At 40.6% G+C, this 17,528-nt stretch overlaps 3 protein-coding genes across 3 annotated transcripts; 2 read left to right on the top strand and 1 right to left on the bottom strand.

Annotated features, from left to right (window-relative positions):
- The first annotated feature begins 1,002 nt into the window (after window positions 1-1,002).
- Window positions 1,003-11,659, top strand: gnl2 (G protein nucleolar 2). The gene is made up of 16 exons (XM_069655926.1): window positions 1,003-1,194; window positions 1,634-1,718; window positions 1,836-1,930; window positions 2,709-2,848; window positions 4,517-4,701; window positions 4,822-4,888; window positions 4,982-5,140; window positions 5,268-5,381; window positions 7,073-7,201; window positions 8,613-8,717; window positions 9,098-9,256; window positions 9,534-9,641; window positions 9,737-10,221; window positions 10,609-10,691; window positions 10,929-11,002; window positions 11,175-11,659. Exons 1-16 carry the CDS (start codon window positions 1,131-1,133, stop codon window positions 11,316-11,318), a joined length of 2,196 nt encoding a protein of 731 aa, XP_069512027.1. The 5' UTR covers window positions 1,003-1,130; the 3' UTR covers window positions 11,319-11,659.
- A 61-nt stretch (window positions 11,660-11,720) lies between these two features.
- Window positions 11,721-13,374, bottom strand: dnali1 (dynein, axonemal, light intermediate chain 1). The gene is made up of 6 exons (XM_069655928.1): window positions 13,294-13,374; window positions 12,846-12,982; window positions 12,597-12,766; window positions 12,263-12,441; window positions 11,870-12,034; window positions 11,721-11,773 (listed from the first exon to the last, which is right to left on the bottom strand). The coding sequence occupies exons 1-6, from the start codon at window positions 13,372-13,374 to the stop codon at window positions 11,738-11,740; spliced, it is 768 nt and encodes a 255-aa protein (XP_069512029.1). The 3' UTR covers window positions 11,721-11,737.
- A 1,006-nt stretch (window positions 13,375-14,380) lies between these two features.
- snip1 (Smad nuclear interacting protein) lies at window positions 14,381-17,364 on the top strand. Its single transcript, XM_069655809.1, has 4 exons — window positions 14,381-14,674; window positions 14,910-15,039; window positions 15,760-16,301; window positions 16,443-17,364. The coding sequence occupies exons 1-4, from the start codon at window positions 14,514-14,516 to the stop codon at window positions 16,702-16,704; spliced, it is 1,095 nt and encodes a 364-aa protein (XP_069511910.1). The 5' UTR covers window positions 14,381-14,513; the 3' UTR covers window positions 16,705-17,364.
- The last annotated feature ends 164 nt before the right edge of the window (window positions 17,365-17,528 follow it).

Here is a 17,528-nt window from a genome sequence, read left to right as displayed (position 1 = left end):
ATACCGTACACGCTGTGAGGGCAGTATCATCACAACAAGACAACCTCTGCCTTTCATACAAACTGGTGTCCAATAGGCCTTCTGAGCCCTCCATCACTTCTGCTTTAATAAAAATCATACAGTCCATATAGAGTATTTATTCTCTTGAATATTATATTCCAAAATGACTTGCAAACGAAGAGAGCACAACATTTTACTACCTGTACCTATTTAGTTTTGTCAACATTTATGTTGTATAGTATTGGCTGTGAAGGTTCTCAGACATCCAGGTTGTGGTTATTCTAAGCTGAATCCAAAAGGCAACTGGACTCGGTTGTAAAGTATTGTAGTTTTAATTTGACTATGCATTTAATAAGCTAGGCTATCCCCAGTATTTCTTTAAAAAAATCCCTGCCACATGCCTGATCCTGAATTCATTTTCTTGCCTTATTTTAGCCTGAACACATCTATTCCTTACCTTTTTTCTTTCAAATTTGATAACCCCATGACCTTGTTTTTAATTAATCCAAATTGGGGACACCAGCCACTCAGGTTATGAAGCTAAAATCAGCACCACACATTATGGATATTCAGTAGCCTATGTTAGTTTATGACAAAGCCCCGAAACTGAAACTGTGTTGCACCCTCTTCTGGGACAGAAAGAGCACAGCAGTTTTACTTTTCTAAGACTCATAACTGAGCTCGACTGTCAGTTGAAGAATTATTATTTTTGTCAGAATTTCAATGTGTCAGCTGCTTGAATTGATTTATATTATCATGCTAATATTACATTTCCATTACTGTAAATACCGTTAATATTAGAATCCAAAGCTTACCTCTCGAAAAATGTGCTTTCATTTCACATGAATGACTTTAAATATGCCAATCCAAGAGCCCTAATACTTCATAAAACTAAAGTTATTACAACATACCGTGATGCTCTGTATCAGCTCACAGTGGCTCCTCTGATTGGTTCTTGTCGCTGTCGCTCTCTTGATGACGTCTTTCCGGCTTCACCGTAACAACACGTGTACGGTGCAGAGTTTACATCTGACGGGGAACACAGCAACTAAACTTCAGCTTTCAGACACCCTCGTGTTGTGTCTTTATTTTCTTTATCCGGTGAAGACTTCGCCGACTAAGCCGTCAAAATGGTGAAGCCTCGGTTCAAGGGGAAAAGCTCGATAAACCCCTCATCGTCCAGCAGCAACCCTGGTGAGCTAACCCGAATTAGCAACAACGTTTGTTTACAGCTAATGCTATGCTTGCCTGAAATGTGTCTTTATTGTTATTTTCCTGTCTTTGAATACACTTGTCACTTACGTTAAGTGTGCATTGTATCAAAATGAAAACTATATCTCAGACAGACTTACCTAAAACTTGACTTAAGATATTGTATAACAAACACAGTAACTGAAGCATTCTGAAGTACCCTTTTAAATTTGACAGTTAGATATTCAGCTTTGAGGGAGGGTCGCTACATATAGTTCTTACTTAAGTCTGGAAAAGTTGCCATTATTAAATGTACAGAATGAGTCTATTGGAGCATTACAGATGTTACTTAATATTATATACTGATATTGTTATGTTCAGGTTATATATGTGTGTTGTCTAAAGGATAATTCATTGAAGTTACCATTTGTATCATTTTCAGATCGAGCTAAAGGTGCTGGTGGAAACAACATGAGGGACCGATCCACAATCAAGCGTCTGAATATGTACAGACAAAAGCAGAGATGGTAATTGATACAACTTTTTAAATTCTTCTTGTGAGCTGCTGACTGGTACATTTTCTTTACGTCACAGATAAATGTAATGACACCGCTGAATTTACACTACCCCTGCTCTGTTCACAGTAATAACCGTGGACAAGTCATCAAACCTTTACAGTTCCAGTCCACTGTGGCTCCAGGGACTGTAGCCAGAGTTGAACCAAATATCAAGTGGTTTAGTAAGTGTGCTTCCTTACTTTTTTAAGTGGTCCATGTTAGACTCTCTGTCTTGGTGGAGGAAAACAACATTACTAGATGTGACAATAAAGTGGAGATTCTTGTGTATTGTTGGTGGTGATATGCAACACAGCACTGATGTCATGGATTTTTTGCGTAAACAACTATAAGGTGTCTGGGACATTTTGTGTTCAGTGCCACCTTTACTAAATTTGGAACACTGGAAATATTAAAACCTTAACCATTACACTTTGCATTCAAAATGATCTCTACTAAGTGCCACTTATTTGTGACATTAGCGAGACAATACAATCAATAATAGGTGCTGGTTGTTCAAGCATAAAACAGTACTAACATTACTACATCATTCACAAGCAGTCTGCAGACTTTTTGTTAGGTTTGATAGTTGACAGAATGCAGAACAACCACTGCATGTGGAAGGGTTGTCGGGCTTTCACTTTTTCTAGAATAAAGTTTCAAGGACTAGGACTGAATTAGATTAATAAATCCAAATGTAAAGCACTGTCTAATTTTAGTCCCCCTCTGAAGGGATTAGTTTATGCTACTGCAAGGCAGGTACAAAACAAAGGACGTCCTTTTGTAAAAATTCATATCCGGACTTTAATTAGCACATTTAAGTAGATCTGATATAACTCACCGGTGTGTGTGTGTGTGAGGGGAAACAGTGATCTGATAAGACAGTGGGTTACAAATGTGATCCAATATGGGGAATCTAAACTAAACTGATCACACTCTGCATCTGGATATTCTCTATTTCAGCAAACACCCGTGTAATCAAACAGTCGTCCCTCCAGAAGTTCCAAGAAGAGATGGGAGCAGTACAGAAAGATCCGTATCGTGTGGTGATGAGACAAAGCAAACTCCCCATGTCCCTCTTGCATGACAGAGTCAAAGCCCATGTAAGTATAAAGAATCCAGACCTCTTTTTACTGTTGTGCAAAGGCAGAATGAGCTGTGCTTTATGTATAATGGTCTTTGTGGGCTAGGACTACTCTCCTAAAGATGTAAGTGTGCATTGTATATTTGAGTCTTTTACAAATTTTATTGATCGTATATTAGGCAAATAAAACAATTGGCGTTTTTACCTGGCTTTAATCATGCTGAGCAGATGAGAATCATGCCTCCGTTTTTACTCAGTAGCTTGTTCCTTTTGATTTTATGAGGTGAAGGGAACATGAGGGTTTACTTTAATCCTCATTCAATTCTCACGTTGGCCCAGTGTGACCCAGAGTGTGCTGGCTCTGTGCTTGGCATGGGAGGGTTGCACTCTGCCAGACTTTGACTTCTGCACCTCATAACCAACGCAAACTCGAATAAGATCCAGTTCTTTTTGTTCTCTTCCAAGATTGCAACATTTTGGTTTTTTTCTGTGTCCTCCACTCCTCGAGTTGAATTGATAAGTTTCTTACATTTTTAAGCAGCTAGAGATTTTCTTTCTTGTATATTCACGTCTAATAATTGATGTACAAGTCGCATAAAGTAACTGTTATATGACAATAACCATCTTATCATTAAATCTAATTAGTTTTGTTCTTTCCATTCGTACTATGAGTATGTGTGACCAGCACAGGGTCATTTTGGTGTAGAATTCAGGGCATTATTTTTCCCCCGTCATCGCCTACTTAAGGGCTTAAAGCCTATTAATGTGTTGATTTTGATACGCCACAAGTGTAGAACAATGCTCCTCAGGCTGGATTCGTGGCTGTTGAATGACCACTGGAATTACATTATTCCAATAAGCCTTGAATTATACCAGAGTTTGTGGTTCGGTACAGGACATGCTTTCCCAAAGAACCAGATTGTCCTGTAGAAGATCTTGGCAAACTAAAGCCTTTAATAGTATTCTTTCCGACAAACCTTGTAAACTTTTGGTCCCACTCCTCTCATGGCAATGTTCTAACAGAGGCATGGCTCGTGATTTAATACTGTTGGAACATTTAATCAGCCCTGGCACACACTTGGCTGTTCTATTGGCGTCTTTGTTGCATATTTTGGTGTTCTGTTTACTGTATGGATTTGTTCTTTCATTATGTCTGTAGTCCCTGGAAGGGCTGCATCGCTGTGGGCGTGTCAAAATTGGTTATAACTGGGGCGCCGGTTTAACTCTGCGGTTAAAGCGTGCGCCCCACGTATAAAGGCGTACCGGGGCTTCAAGCCAGCGCTCCCCAGAACGTGGCGCCCCAGGAGACCGGCAGCAGAGAGTGACAAGATCCGTTTCTGCACGCACAGAACTGAACTGTGCTCCAGCTCTTGACTCAGCCCTCTTGTTTTTGCAACGCATCGACGCACGTTATACAAATTGACAAATTTCCGTAATCAATTACATCGACATGTCACCCTAGCCCTACTGCAATGCCTTTTTGTTGGCTAAGCATCCTGTTTAATTACTCATTTGAATGTCGTCCTGCTCTCTGCTATGTATGAACTGTTTACACGTAGATAAATGAAGGTTCTTCTAAGACTGAAAGATCCATAGAAATCTCTTGTCCTTGTCTGTAAAAAATAAAATGTCAGACTGGTTGGCTGTTGCACGTCTCATGCTTTTCTTTCTGTCTCTACACTTGCAGAACTCCAAAGTCCACATTCTTGACACTGAGGGTTTTGAGACCACGTTTGGGCCCAAGGCTCAGAGGAAAAGGCCCAGTCTCGTGGTGGGGGATGTGAAGGACCTCCTTGAACAGGCTGAGGCCTCAGCCATGACCTACAATGCAGACAAAGACACAGACCTGGTGACCGAGGACACGGGGGTCCGGTAAGACTTTCAGACACTATAATCACTTATAGTCTACGGGCTACTTTAACTTGCAAAAACAGATTTAAAGGTTGAAATAAATATGTTTTATAAATAATTCTAATTCTCACAATGCAACAGAGATGAAGCCCGTGAGGAAATCTTCAAAAAGGGTCAGTCCAAGAGGATCTGGGGAGAACTTTACAAGGTGCCGTTTCTGTTCTCCTCTCTGTGCTGTTCATCATTTTAAAAGTACCGGTTATAGGGTCCTGCAACATTCCTGACTGTTTCATATTTATAGGTGATTGACTCCTCTGATGTCATCATCCAAGTGCTGGATGCTCGTGATCCCATGGGAACGCGCTCCAAGAGCATAGAGACGTACATGAAGAAGGAGAAACCTTGGAAACATCTGATCTTTGTTCTCAACAAATGTGACCTCATCCCCACCTGGGTCACGGTAAGAAGAATTTACAACACGCTCATCCCATTGGACTGGGAATGATGGTATTTGGCTTCTGGTTTTTAAATTAAATTAAAATAAATTAAGCATCTTTCTTTTTTATCTGCAACCAATTTTGAACCAGAAACGATGGGTAGCTGTTTTATCCCACGAGTATCCCACTCTGGCTTTCCATGCCAGCCTCACCAACTCCTTTGGAAAGGGCTCCCTCATCCAGCTGCTCAGACAGTTTGGCAAGGTAAGCACTCAATTTCAAGTGGATTTGTCATGAGCCTAAAACTTCAATAACAATAACATATATCACAGATTTATGTCTCTATCTGCCTTAGCTCACTGTCCCACCTAGGAAGATATTGTACACAACAGAACTATGTCTTTCCTTGGGCTCTTGGATATTCTTTGATTTATAAGTGCATGATTTTTTTTAATAGATGAAAACGTAATATTAAAGTTATCATTTTAGTACTTAAAGTGGCAGTAAGCAACCAATGTAAAAAACCTTCTGCCTCTCTGTGTTACTCGGCTACACCAAACATGCACACACATTTTGCAACTGGTGTTTGCCACGCAGCTGTTTTGCGGTGCGTCTCTCTGCAGCACCGAGACAAGGAGAGGAGAGATGCTGTTTATCCCAAAAAGTGCACTTTAATACTTTTATAACTGTTGAAAGACTACTTATCATTATGGTTATGTTTCTTGGTGTGGACCACCTTTTTACCTCTTGGTATGGAGCTTAGTGCTGCCCATAGCTGTTACCATAAAAACTATCATTACCTGTCAAGAAGGAACAGGGCGACCTCTGCATCGCTTCTCTCTTCAGCCCCTTACACTCCCACTCGTCTGATCCCTCTTTTTATTTAGGGCTCTCTTTGTAGCTTTTTTTCCCCCTCCAAGCTCTTCCTTCTTTTTGCTTCTTTAGTAGTATATGTCGTGTTGTCGGCAGAAGGAGATACAGGAAATTTACAGCGAGTTGCCATAGCTCCTGAATGACACAACCTCTGCGTGCGCGCTGCTGACACAAGTCACGGTACAGAGTCGCTGTGATTGGCTAATTCAGACCGGACACATTTTATAACTAAATACAAAGGGGCGGGCTTAATAATTAATATTTATTGTCAATATTAATTAATATTGTTAGGGAAACGCAATGATCAAAATTGGTAATTTTAACCAAATTCATAAAACATAAAAAAGAGATTAGCTTTATTTTAATATTAAGGAAGATGGAGACTTGTCTGTCAGTCTCTCTTAATGGCTGTTATATTAGTTAAGTCATCATTTTCTCATTAAAAAAGGGTTCCTGAAAACCTGTTCTCTACATAATAACATGTCTCGCTAACCTGACCTAAAGTTACCTTTACTGTTTTGAAAGTTTCTATCCTTCCCCCAACCTGAACATGCAGCCTGCGTAGTAGCTGAGGAATGTAGCGTGCTTATGAAAGCGGGGTACATAAAAGATCTGAACGGTGAAAAATTACGGCTTCATATTCAAAAGGAATTTCCTTGTTAGATTTAATATTTGGATTTAAAGGCTTTCATGAAAGAGACAGAAAACTTTGTTTTTCCTTGTTAAAGTTTTTCTCTGTTGGAACACATTCACCTGGAAGTCTGGATCTAACAAGGTGAAAACCTGTTCCAGAACAGCCCATCAGGGGACAGAAAATAAATTAAAGATTGTTATATCTCTCGCTTTAAAAGGTTTTAGATCTCCATGATTATCTTGGCCACATAAAAAATACCTTTTTAAGATATTCTTTGGTATGTGTTTTGAACAAATTACATTCTAGTTCTGGAGTGATGACAAGTTAACTTTTTTATTGCTGATGGAAACAGAGCCCCGTCTAAAATTGCCTTCGTGAACTGACGACAGCCTGAGTCTGTTGTTCAGGAAACACAACACTCTGACTTTATTTTTTTGTCTTCCCGCAGCTCCACACAGACAAGAAACAGATAAGTGTGGGTTTCATTGGCTATCCCAATGTGGGAAAGAGCTCCGTCATCAACACGCTGCGGTCTAAAAAAGTCTGCAATGTAGCACCGCTCGCCGGAGAAACAAAGGTAAGGTCCAAGTGTGGTCTCAACCATGCAAACTAGATTTAAAACTGATATACAACAGAGGGGGGGGAGAACGCAGCAAGGAAGAAGTCAAGTTACACAATGAATCTGAAGGTTTGAAGACATTACACTGAAGACTGTTTGAGACCTCGGATGTACAATAAGCACAAAACAGATCCTACCACATTTACAGAGAAGTTACGACAGATATTATAGAGTGAAGAGAAGAGCTTGCTTCACTGGAGAGGTGCTGTGAGCTAAAATATACATGTGCCTCTTCCTTACTTTGCAATTGTTTATAGCTGCAACAAAAGAAAGGGTCGGTTCAGTATTTTAAGCTATCTAATGATCAAAGTGTAGACTGGGCCAAGAGAAAGAGCAACAACATTTTATCTTTAATTTCCTCTTTCGTGGGCTGTTCATCCAGTTTGGAAACCTGTCTGAAAACCTCAGTTATCCAAAGCAGGGAGAATGGGATATATAGCCTCTTTCCCACTGTTCAAAAAACCCGGCTTTTTTGCTCAGTGGGAAAGGCTACAATCGGTTTTCAGACGCGGGTCAAATGACTTTTAAGTTGACCTGGATAATTATCGCCTCGGCTCTGATCGGCATTGTTGGGAACACAAAACCCGTGTCGACATGCTAATCTCACTATCATCTCAGCTGCAAATTCCGCCCGTCTCTGTCCGAGCAGCGCTCAAACATCGTTTCAAATTTGTTGGCGGCGAGTTTGATAAACAGACTGAACGAGTAATAGATACAATAAAGACCTAACCACCGTAACATCTTCACTGGCATCCATGATGCTTACCAAAGACTATAATTTAAGCTCTTTGTGCGTACTACCATTTACTAACCCTGTGTCCAGCGTGTTTGTGACGCAGCAGAAAAGAGACCGACAGGAGTATACTCCACTGGCAATGGGAAAAGAGACAATCGGCATTTACTAGCAGGACCTTCCAGGTCTGAAAACCTGCGTCAACGCGTTCTTTTGGTGGGAACGGGGTATTTGTTTACCTTTCAGTGCTTACCAAAGCTGTAAACTTGGACCAGAGCAGAGGACAGACTTTTTTCCACGCCTATCCAGTGAATCTGATGGGCCTGTTGCCACTACTGCTCTATGTACTGCTCTATGTCTTACCTTGTCTTTGAATCTCACCACATACTCACCTGTTTGAGTATGTGGTCTTCTGTTAGAATGGGTTTGTATTTCTGTTCATGCTAAACATAATACCATGATTGGAGTTGTTTGTGACAGGACAAGGAGTTATCAGTTATCACAGTTCATGCTCAGATTAAAAACAGCCTTTAAAGAGTTTTTAAAAATATATTTTGCCTCCTTTTTCATCAAAGCTGACTCATCTCTTTATATCATTACATACCAACAAGATGATTGATGTCCTTACTCTCTTAGGTGTGGCAGTACATCACCTTGATGCGGCGCATCTTCCTCATTGACTGTCCTGGTGTTGTCTACCCTTCAGAAGACAGTGAATCTGATATCGTCCTAAAAGGAGTGGTAAGTGTCTTTTCTGCTTCCAGCCCAATACACTAGAGGTAAATGAAAGTTCATCTGTGCTTCTCATAGCCCTGAAAAACAGTAGCATCTGAAAGCCTCAGCAGCAATCCATCTTTACAGAAACAAAGTAACTCTGGATAATCCGCCAACTGTTACTGTGGCATTTTTGACAGCTCAAGTATCTTGCGTGAAATGATGAAAGAATTCCTATAGCTAACACCCGGCTGTTCAAAAAATGCCTTGATCAGCTCTGATGCTAATCCTCTGGATCCTTTTCCCAAATCCCAGGTTTAACATGTTGGCCACGCAGTCTCCGTAACTGAAAGGTTGCAGGTTCACATCTTAAATTGCACGCCTCTCTCATCCCTTTCCTCTCAAAGGTTCAAGTGGAGAAGATCAGGAACCCAGAGGAGCACATCGGGGCCGTGCTGGAGCGGGCCAAGCCAGAATACATTCAGAAGACCTACCGCATCCCCACTTGGAACAATGCTGAAGACTTCCTTGAGAAGCTGGCGTTCCGTAGTGGGAAACTCCTGAAGGTCTGAATGTTCCTCTTTCATTGTGTTACTTAATGACACTGCTTCCCCCAAGTTTTATTAGATTTACTTATTTTATCAAAATCTGCCATAGAGGTTCCAACAAGCAGCGAATGTCGTCCCCAAATAAAACATTGTAATAATTTCTCTTTCATAATAAAAGGCCAGTGTATTCTTATTGTGTAAGACAAAGCTCCTAAGTATTATGTATGGTCTATTTCCTGATTGCTTACATTATGTGCTATACTCTTAATGAGCATGTATTGTTGATATTGGACAGGGTGGAGAGCCAGATCTCTCCACAGTCTCCAAAATGGTGTTGAACGATTGGCAGAGAGGACGCATCCCCTTCTTTGTGAAACCCCCTGGACCTGAAGGAGATCAAGAGGTAGCACTTGTGTCTTTTCAGTATAACACCTTATTTTTTACACCAACCTGTGCCATATGCGTCAACTTTCCTTTTTCTTACTCCAATGTTTCCAGGAAAAGGAGCATTTGGCAGTTGAGGCACCCTCCGAGCTAGCTGAGAATGTGCAGGAGGAACAGCCTGTGAATCCGGATGCCGTCTCAGAGGAACATGAGGCCCAGCAGCAGCGGCAGCAGAAACAAAAGGAACAAGTTCAGAAGATTCTGGCTCATGTACGACAGAACTTTGGCAAGATCAATGTGGCGCCCGAGTTCTGCGAGGAAGACTTGGTTCCTGTGGAGATGCCCGACCTGGACATGTCCGACTTCTCCGGCTCTGATGGCGAGCAAGACAGCGAGGAAGAGGATGGTGGAGAGGAAGAAGGGGCCAATGTTGAACCGGCTGATGGAGAGACTGAGGACTCCAAGCCCTCCACAGCTCAGAGCGGCAAAGCAACCGGCAACAAGAGTTCACGCGAGGTGGTTCGTGAGCTGGATGCGAAGATCGCAAAGTACAAGCAGTTCTTGGACCGCGCTAAATCCAAACGCTTCTCCGAAATCCGGTCGGTCTACTCGCACCCAAACCTCACTTGCATATTTTCATTGTTTTGAGTATAGCCCTAATTTGTTTTATCCAGTAAAGTAACATGACGCTGCCAGGCAGAGATGCCATACATTTTAACTAACCATGCTCACCAGCCTTTGAGCCTCAAAGGACTAGCAGTCGTCAGTTTGAATGTTGATCAGTGCCCATAATTTTGCATGTCTTTGTTTTCTTTAATCTTCATCTCCTGTTGCTGAATTTCAGCCTAAACACTGAAGCACAAAGAAAAATAAAAGTTATATTAGTTACTCTTAGCCTAATTAAGTTACTCTTCATTCAGCAGATCTCAACAGGAATAAACTGTTTGCTTGTCGTGTAATGATTTGCTTTTTTCCCCCTTGGACAGGATACCTAAGGCACTCTCTGACAAAGTGTTCACAGACATGAAGAATAAACAAGCGGCAGCAGCTAAACAAGCGCAGAAAAAAGGTAGTCAACATGTTTGTTATGACTTTATATGGTGATGAATAAAGAAATTATTTTTGCGGAAAATCTTACACGGTTTCTCGGAACTAAATAACAAAACACAAGCATGCTATCTTACTGGTATGATGATGCAGTTTCCAAAGGTTGACACGAATACCTGTAGTTACACAACTAGGTCAGCTCAACATAGAGATCAGCCTGGCACTGACATCAAATCTGTTAATCTTTGTTTGACTTCAGCTGCAAACCAGAGGAAGAGGAGAGCCGAGGATGACGAAGAGTCCAACCAGAAGCACAAACTGACTTCTAAACAGGTATGCAGTGTTTGTTCTCTCTGACGTCAAACAGATCGCTCTGCCTCGACAAGACAGATTAATGTCGATTCCTCTAACTGATGTAACAGGTCATAAGATGAAAAGCTCTGGTCTTATTTTTTAACAGAAGATTTCATCATTTTTGTCTGTTTCTCTTTATCTATCTCTACAGAGGAGAGCGATGGACCGTGCTAAGAAGGCAAAGAAAGTTGGTGTGCGCTATTACGAAACACACAATGTGAAAAACAAGAACAAGAACAGAAAGGCCCCAGCGTCAGCCACAGAGGGCCAAAAGGCTAAAAGATCAAAGCACTAGACTGGAGACCACAACATAAGTAATAAATCTTTATTTAAATTCGCCACAAAACATGTTTTTAATGAAAATGTGGAGATGGTAGAAGATGGAATACTAACTATTGTTAAATGGTCTTATCAAGTGGTCACTTGATGCCTTATCTTGACCTCGAGTGTCTCTCAGGTTTCTTGGTGTCTGCCTTTCAACTTCCTCTCCACCCTTCAACCTTTACTGTTTGAATGACAGTTCATTCATCATTTACAGGTTTTAATGCTCTCTTGATGTTCAAGAGAACTGTACAGCAATTGTTTGAACTGTACTTGTCATGTCATGCTGTTGGAAAAAAATAAAACATTTGCTTATTTCAATGAGTTAAGTTTGTATTAATTGATATTATTTAGAAGCAGGACAAATGTATAAGTAGTTCTTGTTGGTCCAAGTTACTTCTTTGGTGTGATGATTCCTTCCAGTTGGGTCTGAGATGGGAAATAAATATTTAAATGTAAGACGAACAACTATTAGTGTTAAAACCAAGAGATATTTTTCTGTAGTGTATATTAGTAAAACATCACCTTGAGCTGCTGGTTGGTTTTCTTGAAGAACTGGATCTCTTCGGCGTGCTTCTTTTCTTCACTCTGTCGCCTTTCGATTTCTCTCTTTTCATTCGCATCGCATTGAGCTTTTTGTTCATTCAGTTGCTTCTTTAGGTTTTGTTTTTCCTCCTCCAGATTGGCAATCTAGGTTTGTCATAGGACACACTTGTAAGTTTGTTCCAGATGCAGGATCGGGGATGTAGAAACACTACAGACCATGCTTATTTTACAGTAATTCTGAAAGGGAAATGGTGCCCTCTGCTGGAAACCAAACTGAATGAACATTTATCATTCTTCCTTTAGCTTTAGTAGCAAATTAGTTGTAGTGCCATTAGTTGTTGTAAGTTGTAACAAATAACCAAATGTCCTTACTCTTTTCTCCATGTCAGCCTTGCCCTGCTCAGCCTGTAGAGCTTTCCTCATACCGAAAGCCACGCTGCTTTCGTACAGAGTCTGGTAGGCATCAATAGTCATTCGTATCTCATTTCTGACCCGCAACAGCAGCATGCCCCTCTCAGCACAGTTGATTGTCACATGTCTGATCAGCTCATCTTATAGAAATAGAGAAATAGAGGGTCCGACAGTTAAGTATATGTTGCTGTTGACAAAAATTACATGCCATTAGAAGAAAACCTTATAAAGCAGTGTCCATCACAAAAAAAGTATAAGGCAGTGTGTTCTTCATCATTCATACCAGCAGACTCACCAAAGCACTGAGAATAGAGCTCCCTGCGGACTGGGCAGATTCCTGTCTGTCTGGCCTGCCTCTGCTGTAGCTTTATGTCCAGCAGCTCCTCCAGGTGAACGACATCTGTTCTTGTACAAGGTGCACTGGACACTTGCTGCACCCACAACTGGTTTCCTTCCATCCATTCCCTGCAATAAGAAGTAGAGATAAATGAGAGGAGTGGATTGAACATGTTAAACGATATACTGTCGATGGGAACAGCTATACCTGGGTGGAAGGATGGCGTTCAGAACCTCTTCCTGTTCCTGCTTGGTGGAGTCAGCAGAGGTGGATTTTAGTTTAGGAGGTGGTGGGACAGGGGAAGAGTCCAGAGGCTGCTGAGGGCTCACTCTCAAAGGACGATCCTGTAGTGAAGAGTATTTTATGTTAAACATTGTACTTGCTTTACCTATCCTAATAATAATTTATTGTAATGTTCAAAATTGCTTATACATTTATGAACAATTAATGTTTGCAGATCGTGACATAGTTGGCACACATCAGATTGTCTGTTAAAACTGGGTTATTAATATACTTTATTTTATTTTGTGTCAATTTCCTATAGTCTTGCATCTCCTACCTGCCTGTTATCACACCTGTCTTTTCACCATCCTCCATCAACGTTACCGACAGGTGACGTTAGCTAAACTCGGCTGGAGTTACTTTGTAAACTCACCTTTGGAGATTTTCTGTCCGTGCTTTTGCGGATCAAAACTGGATTGTCGTATTTAAGGAGCGACTCGGCTGGTGGAATCATTGTCTTACAATATGATGATTATAATAATCTAAGAAAATAGGCTTCTTGGTTTGGGGAAGTTACATTAATATCGGTGCTGTTGCTAGCAAAGTATTTGTGCTCAGAGTTTGCGTTGTCATGGCAACAGCGTACCGGAGTGTTCCATTTTGGTTTGTCCGGCTGAAATAGGCTGTTGGATTCACTTGATAGACTACAAAAATATTTATATTCTTTCTGATTATTTTATAGACGGTCGATTGGTCACACACATATAGGCTCGTGAAAGTGTAGTTGAAGATTCTATAATTAGATTTAAATCAGCACTGCAAAATACGACAGCTGCGGCGCTGCTGATTTTATTTTATTTTATTCTATTTTATTTATTTATTTATTCCGGTCATGCCTACCCTTTTTACACAACATATTCCGTTTGGCAACCATTTACTTATTTAACTTTAGCTGCACCATACCAAAGTAGAACAAAGTTCATAACATTTCTTACAAAAAAAGAAAAAAAGATAACTGAAGTTCCAAAAGAGTAAAAAACTAAGAAGCAAAAACAAAACAAAAAACAATCGTCATTTAATTTGTTTTATCACCTTATTTTTGAACATTTTTTTAAAGGTACTGAGTGAAGAAGACATTTTTAATTCTATATCAAAGCTATTCCACAGTTTTAGCCATTTGACACATACACGATTCTGCTTTAAATTTGTCCTTAAATGTTTTTGTTTTTTGTTAAAATGTTTTTATTAGGTATTAATACCTGTTCCCCTTATGTTATACTCTAATTTTAAACAACCTCTGAATGCAGTTTGGAAGTAATTTATTTTGTGCTTTATAAATTAACTGTGCAGTTTGGTTGTTTACTTGGTGTGAATTAGTTTATCATTGTATAAAAAAAATACATTGTACCTGTATCTATTCAAGACCATAAATGAGAGTCGCACTTGACGGAAACAAAGTTAAAAAGCAAACATCGATCGTTCCGGATTACATTTTCACCGTACCACCGGAAACGGAAGTGCGCAGTTTGAGCATAACAGTTGAAGTTTGTGTTCGCCACATTCTTGAGTTTGCCTTTGTTTTTTTTATGCTTTGGTAAAGACGCAGATGTATGTTTGGTCACACAACGGTTGAGTTAGGTGATACATTTTAGAATGACCAAAGAGAAGCGACACAAGAGGAGGGAGTCTCCGGAGCGGGAGTCCAAAGTGAAGATAAAGCAGGAGCAACTTAGCCCGGGTAGGCCACAGACATCACGCCGCTCGCGATCTCGATCCAGCGGCAACTCAAGTCCACAGAGGAGAAGAACGAGCAGGTAACTTTGATATAAAGTCATAAAATTACTTCAATTTTGCCCCAATGTTTTAGTTTTTACCTAAACAGACTCTAAAAGTGTTGGCTAGTGAGTCATCATTAGCTTAAAACACGTTTTGTCCGCTAACCCTCAAGAAACATTGATTAAACCCGTGTTAGTCGCGTCTTAATATCTTTTCTGGCTATTTTAAGTGTTTAAGGTTGTTTAGGAGCCTGTGTTTGTGTTTTTCGCGTAGGTCACCCGTCAGGACGAGAGATCGCTCTCCGGGTAGAAGAGAGGCATCACCCGCGAGACGAGGCAGCAGATCACCCAGAAACAGGAGAAGTCGCAGTCCCCATCGCGGTGCAGATGTCAGAATAAAACGGGTGATTATGTTTTTCTAAATGATCAACAATATTCAATTCAAAATAATAAGACTAAATTGTTTCAGTAGTATCTGGTTATACCACTATTTACGGGCATGTGCCACCTAAAACATGGAGAACACACGTTTATCAGACACAAGTTTACACTGGCACACTGATTCTTACAAGCATTTAACATTCCTTATAATTTGTGCTATAGTATGTTACCTGTGTTTCATTGACAGACCTCACTTTTTTTCGAATCAAACCCTATCTGATTTTTACAGGCAGGCTTTTAATGAGCACATGTGGTTATAGATGGTCCAGATAACATAGCTACCACAAGGGTATAAGAACACAACAGCTGCCTAGTAGTTAGATATCTGCAAGTATTATAACAATTTGTTTACATAGCACCTTTAAACTGAGTTTACAAATTGCTATGGCAGACAATGCAAGAGCTTGATATTCAGAAAGCATTATGCAAACAGAAACTAAAGCAAAAAGCCCAAATAAAAGCAAGACAAAATTAAAGTACACTTGAGATACAGTAAAACACATAGACAAAAGATGCACATTGACAAGAGAGCGATGAAAGATGAGGACGACAAAGGAGATACGAGAAAATGGAAAAAAGATGTACTTAAATGAAAATAATAAATACAAAACAGTAACCATGTAAAGTTTGTCTTTGACCAATTATTTTAATTTAACTTCCTTTTTTTAACAATTATCTCACAGGAGCGGGACGATCCTCGGGGTAGCGGTGATGAACGGAGGAGAAGAAACAACCAGCCAGAAGAGAGACGAAGCAGATGGGAAACTGACAGACCCCGGGAGAGAGGCCGCAGCGGAGACAGACACAGAGAACGAGAGGAGCTTGCCTCCCAACAAGCTGAGAGACAGCAGCATGACGAGCGGCGCAGGGAAAACAGACAGCGGCGTGAAGAAAACCAGGAGCAGGATTTCAGTAGGTCAGAGGAAGGTGATGACGACCCAAATGCTGCCCCTGCTGATAAAGAGAAGCCCAACTTTGGACTCTCTGGGGCATTGACAGAAGATACGAACACATTCCGGGGAGTCGTGATCAAGTACAACGAGCCACCTGAGGCTCGCATTCCCAAGCGCAGATGGCGACTGTACCCTTTCAAGAATGATGAACCCCTTCCAGTCATGTACATTCACAGACAGAGTGCCTATTTGTTGGGGCGGCAGAGAAAAATCGCTGATATCCCCATTGACCACCCGTCCTGCTCCAAGCAGCATGCAGTATTCCAGTACAGGTGAGAGAAACAGTCATCATGTTTTACTACTTGTTAAACGTCAATCTGTTTCAATTAGACAAACTGCACTCCATGTCTCAATAAACCTGGATCATTTTGCTTCAGTCATATATGTTCACCTTTCTATCTGTGTTTCTGTAGACTGGTGGAGTTTACACGTGCAGATGGCACCAGTGGCCGCAGGGTAAGGCCTTACATCATTGACCTGGGATCCGGCAACGGCACCTACCTGAACAACCAGCGTATCGAATCACAGCGCTACTACGAGCTAAAAGAAAAAGACGTCATCAAGTTTGGCTTCAGCAGCCGCGAGTACGTCCTCCTCCACGAGTTCTCAGACACGACAGAGGTGGACGCCAAGCAGCAGGAAGAGGAAGAAGAGGACGAGGGCCTTGACGAGTAAATTTTCTCCACAAACTGTAATCCCCAAGTTCATTCAGGTTAGATTGAATTGTCATCGACCTTTATCCAACAGTTGTTTCTGCAGGGAAAGGAACAATTAATTGTACTGGTAAGTGTTGGACTACATTAAAGTAAGTGAAGACGGCTGGTTTGTATATTATGTAATTACCAAACTATTGCTTAAACCTGCCACAACTGTCTCAAAGAAGACTTCCTATTCTCAGGTTGTTTGTGTAATGTCTGTGTGACGCATGACTGATCTCACATCCGACAGTGCTCACGATATAAAGTGCTTGGTGCCAGATAGAGATATCTTGCCAAGTACTATAGTTTATTATATTTTTGGATTACAGCACTGAGTGCAAAGTGTAGCTGTAGACTCATCTCATGTCTGTCTATGGGCTTTATATGTCAGTGTACACAATACGTGGAATGTGAACTCTAGTTTCATGTTTAATAAGCATCGCTTATTGTCAGAGTTAAACATTACAGACATACGACTTGTGATGATATTGCCTTTTTTGCTTTGTAGTGCAGGGAAAAGAGTTGATGCTGTTGTGTTTTCAAAGACTTCCCCTTTTTATTTTTATGTATCCTGAAGTTCACAGCATTTATAGTAAATTTTCATTTATGTACTGTAAATAAAGACAGTGAAAGTTTGCATCGTCTCAAGAGTTTTAAATAAGATCTTTTTACATTTGGTGTGATTCTTTTGTGAGGAGATTTTTGCTGGAAAATAAACACTGAAATTAATTCTGACTACTCTATATGCCCTACAAAAGCAAACCAGACATCAGCGACAAGATGGGTTATTTCTATGTAGTT

Source organism: Semicossyphus pulcher, unplaced genomic scaffold (assembly GCF_022749685.1).
Source record: "Semicossyphus pulcher isolate SPU_LCO1_2020_fin unplaced genomic scaffold, fSemPul1.0.p SCAF_9, whole genome shotgun sequence".
In the NCBI taxonomy this organism is placed as follows: Eukaryota; Metazoa; Chordata; class Actinopteri; order Labriformes; family Labridae; genus Semicossyphus; species Semicossyphus pulcher.
This window is presented reverse-complemented; position numbering and strand designations above follow the sequence as displayed.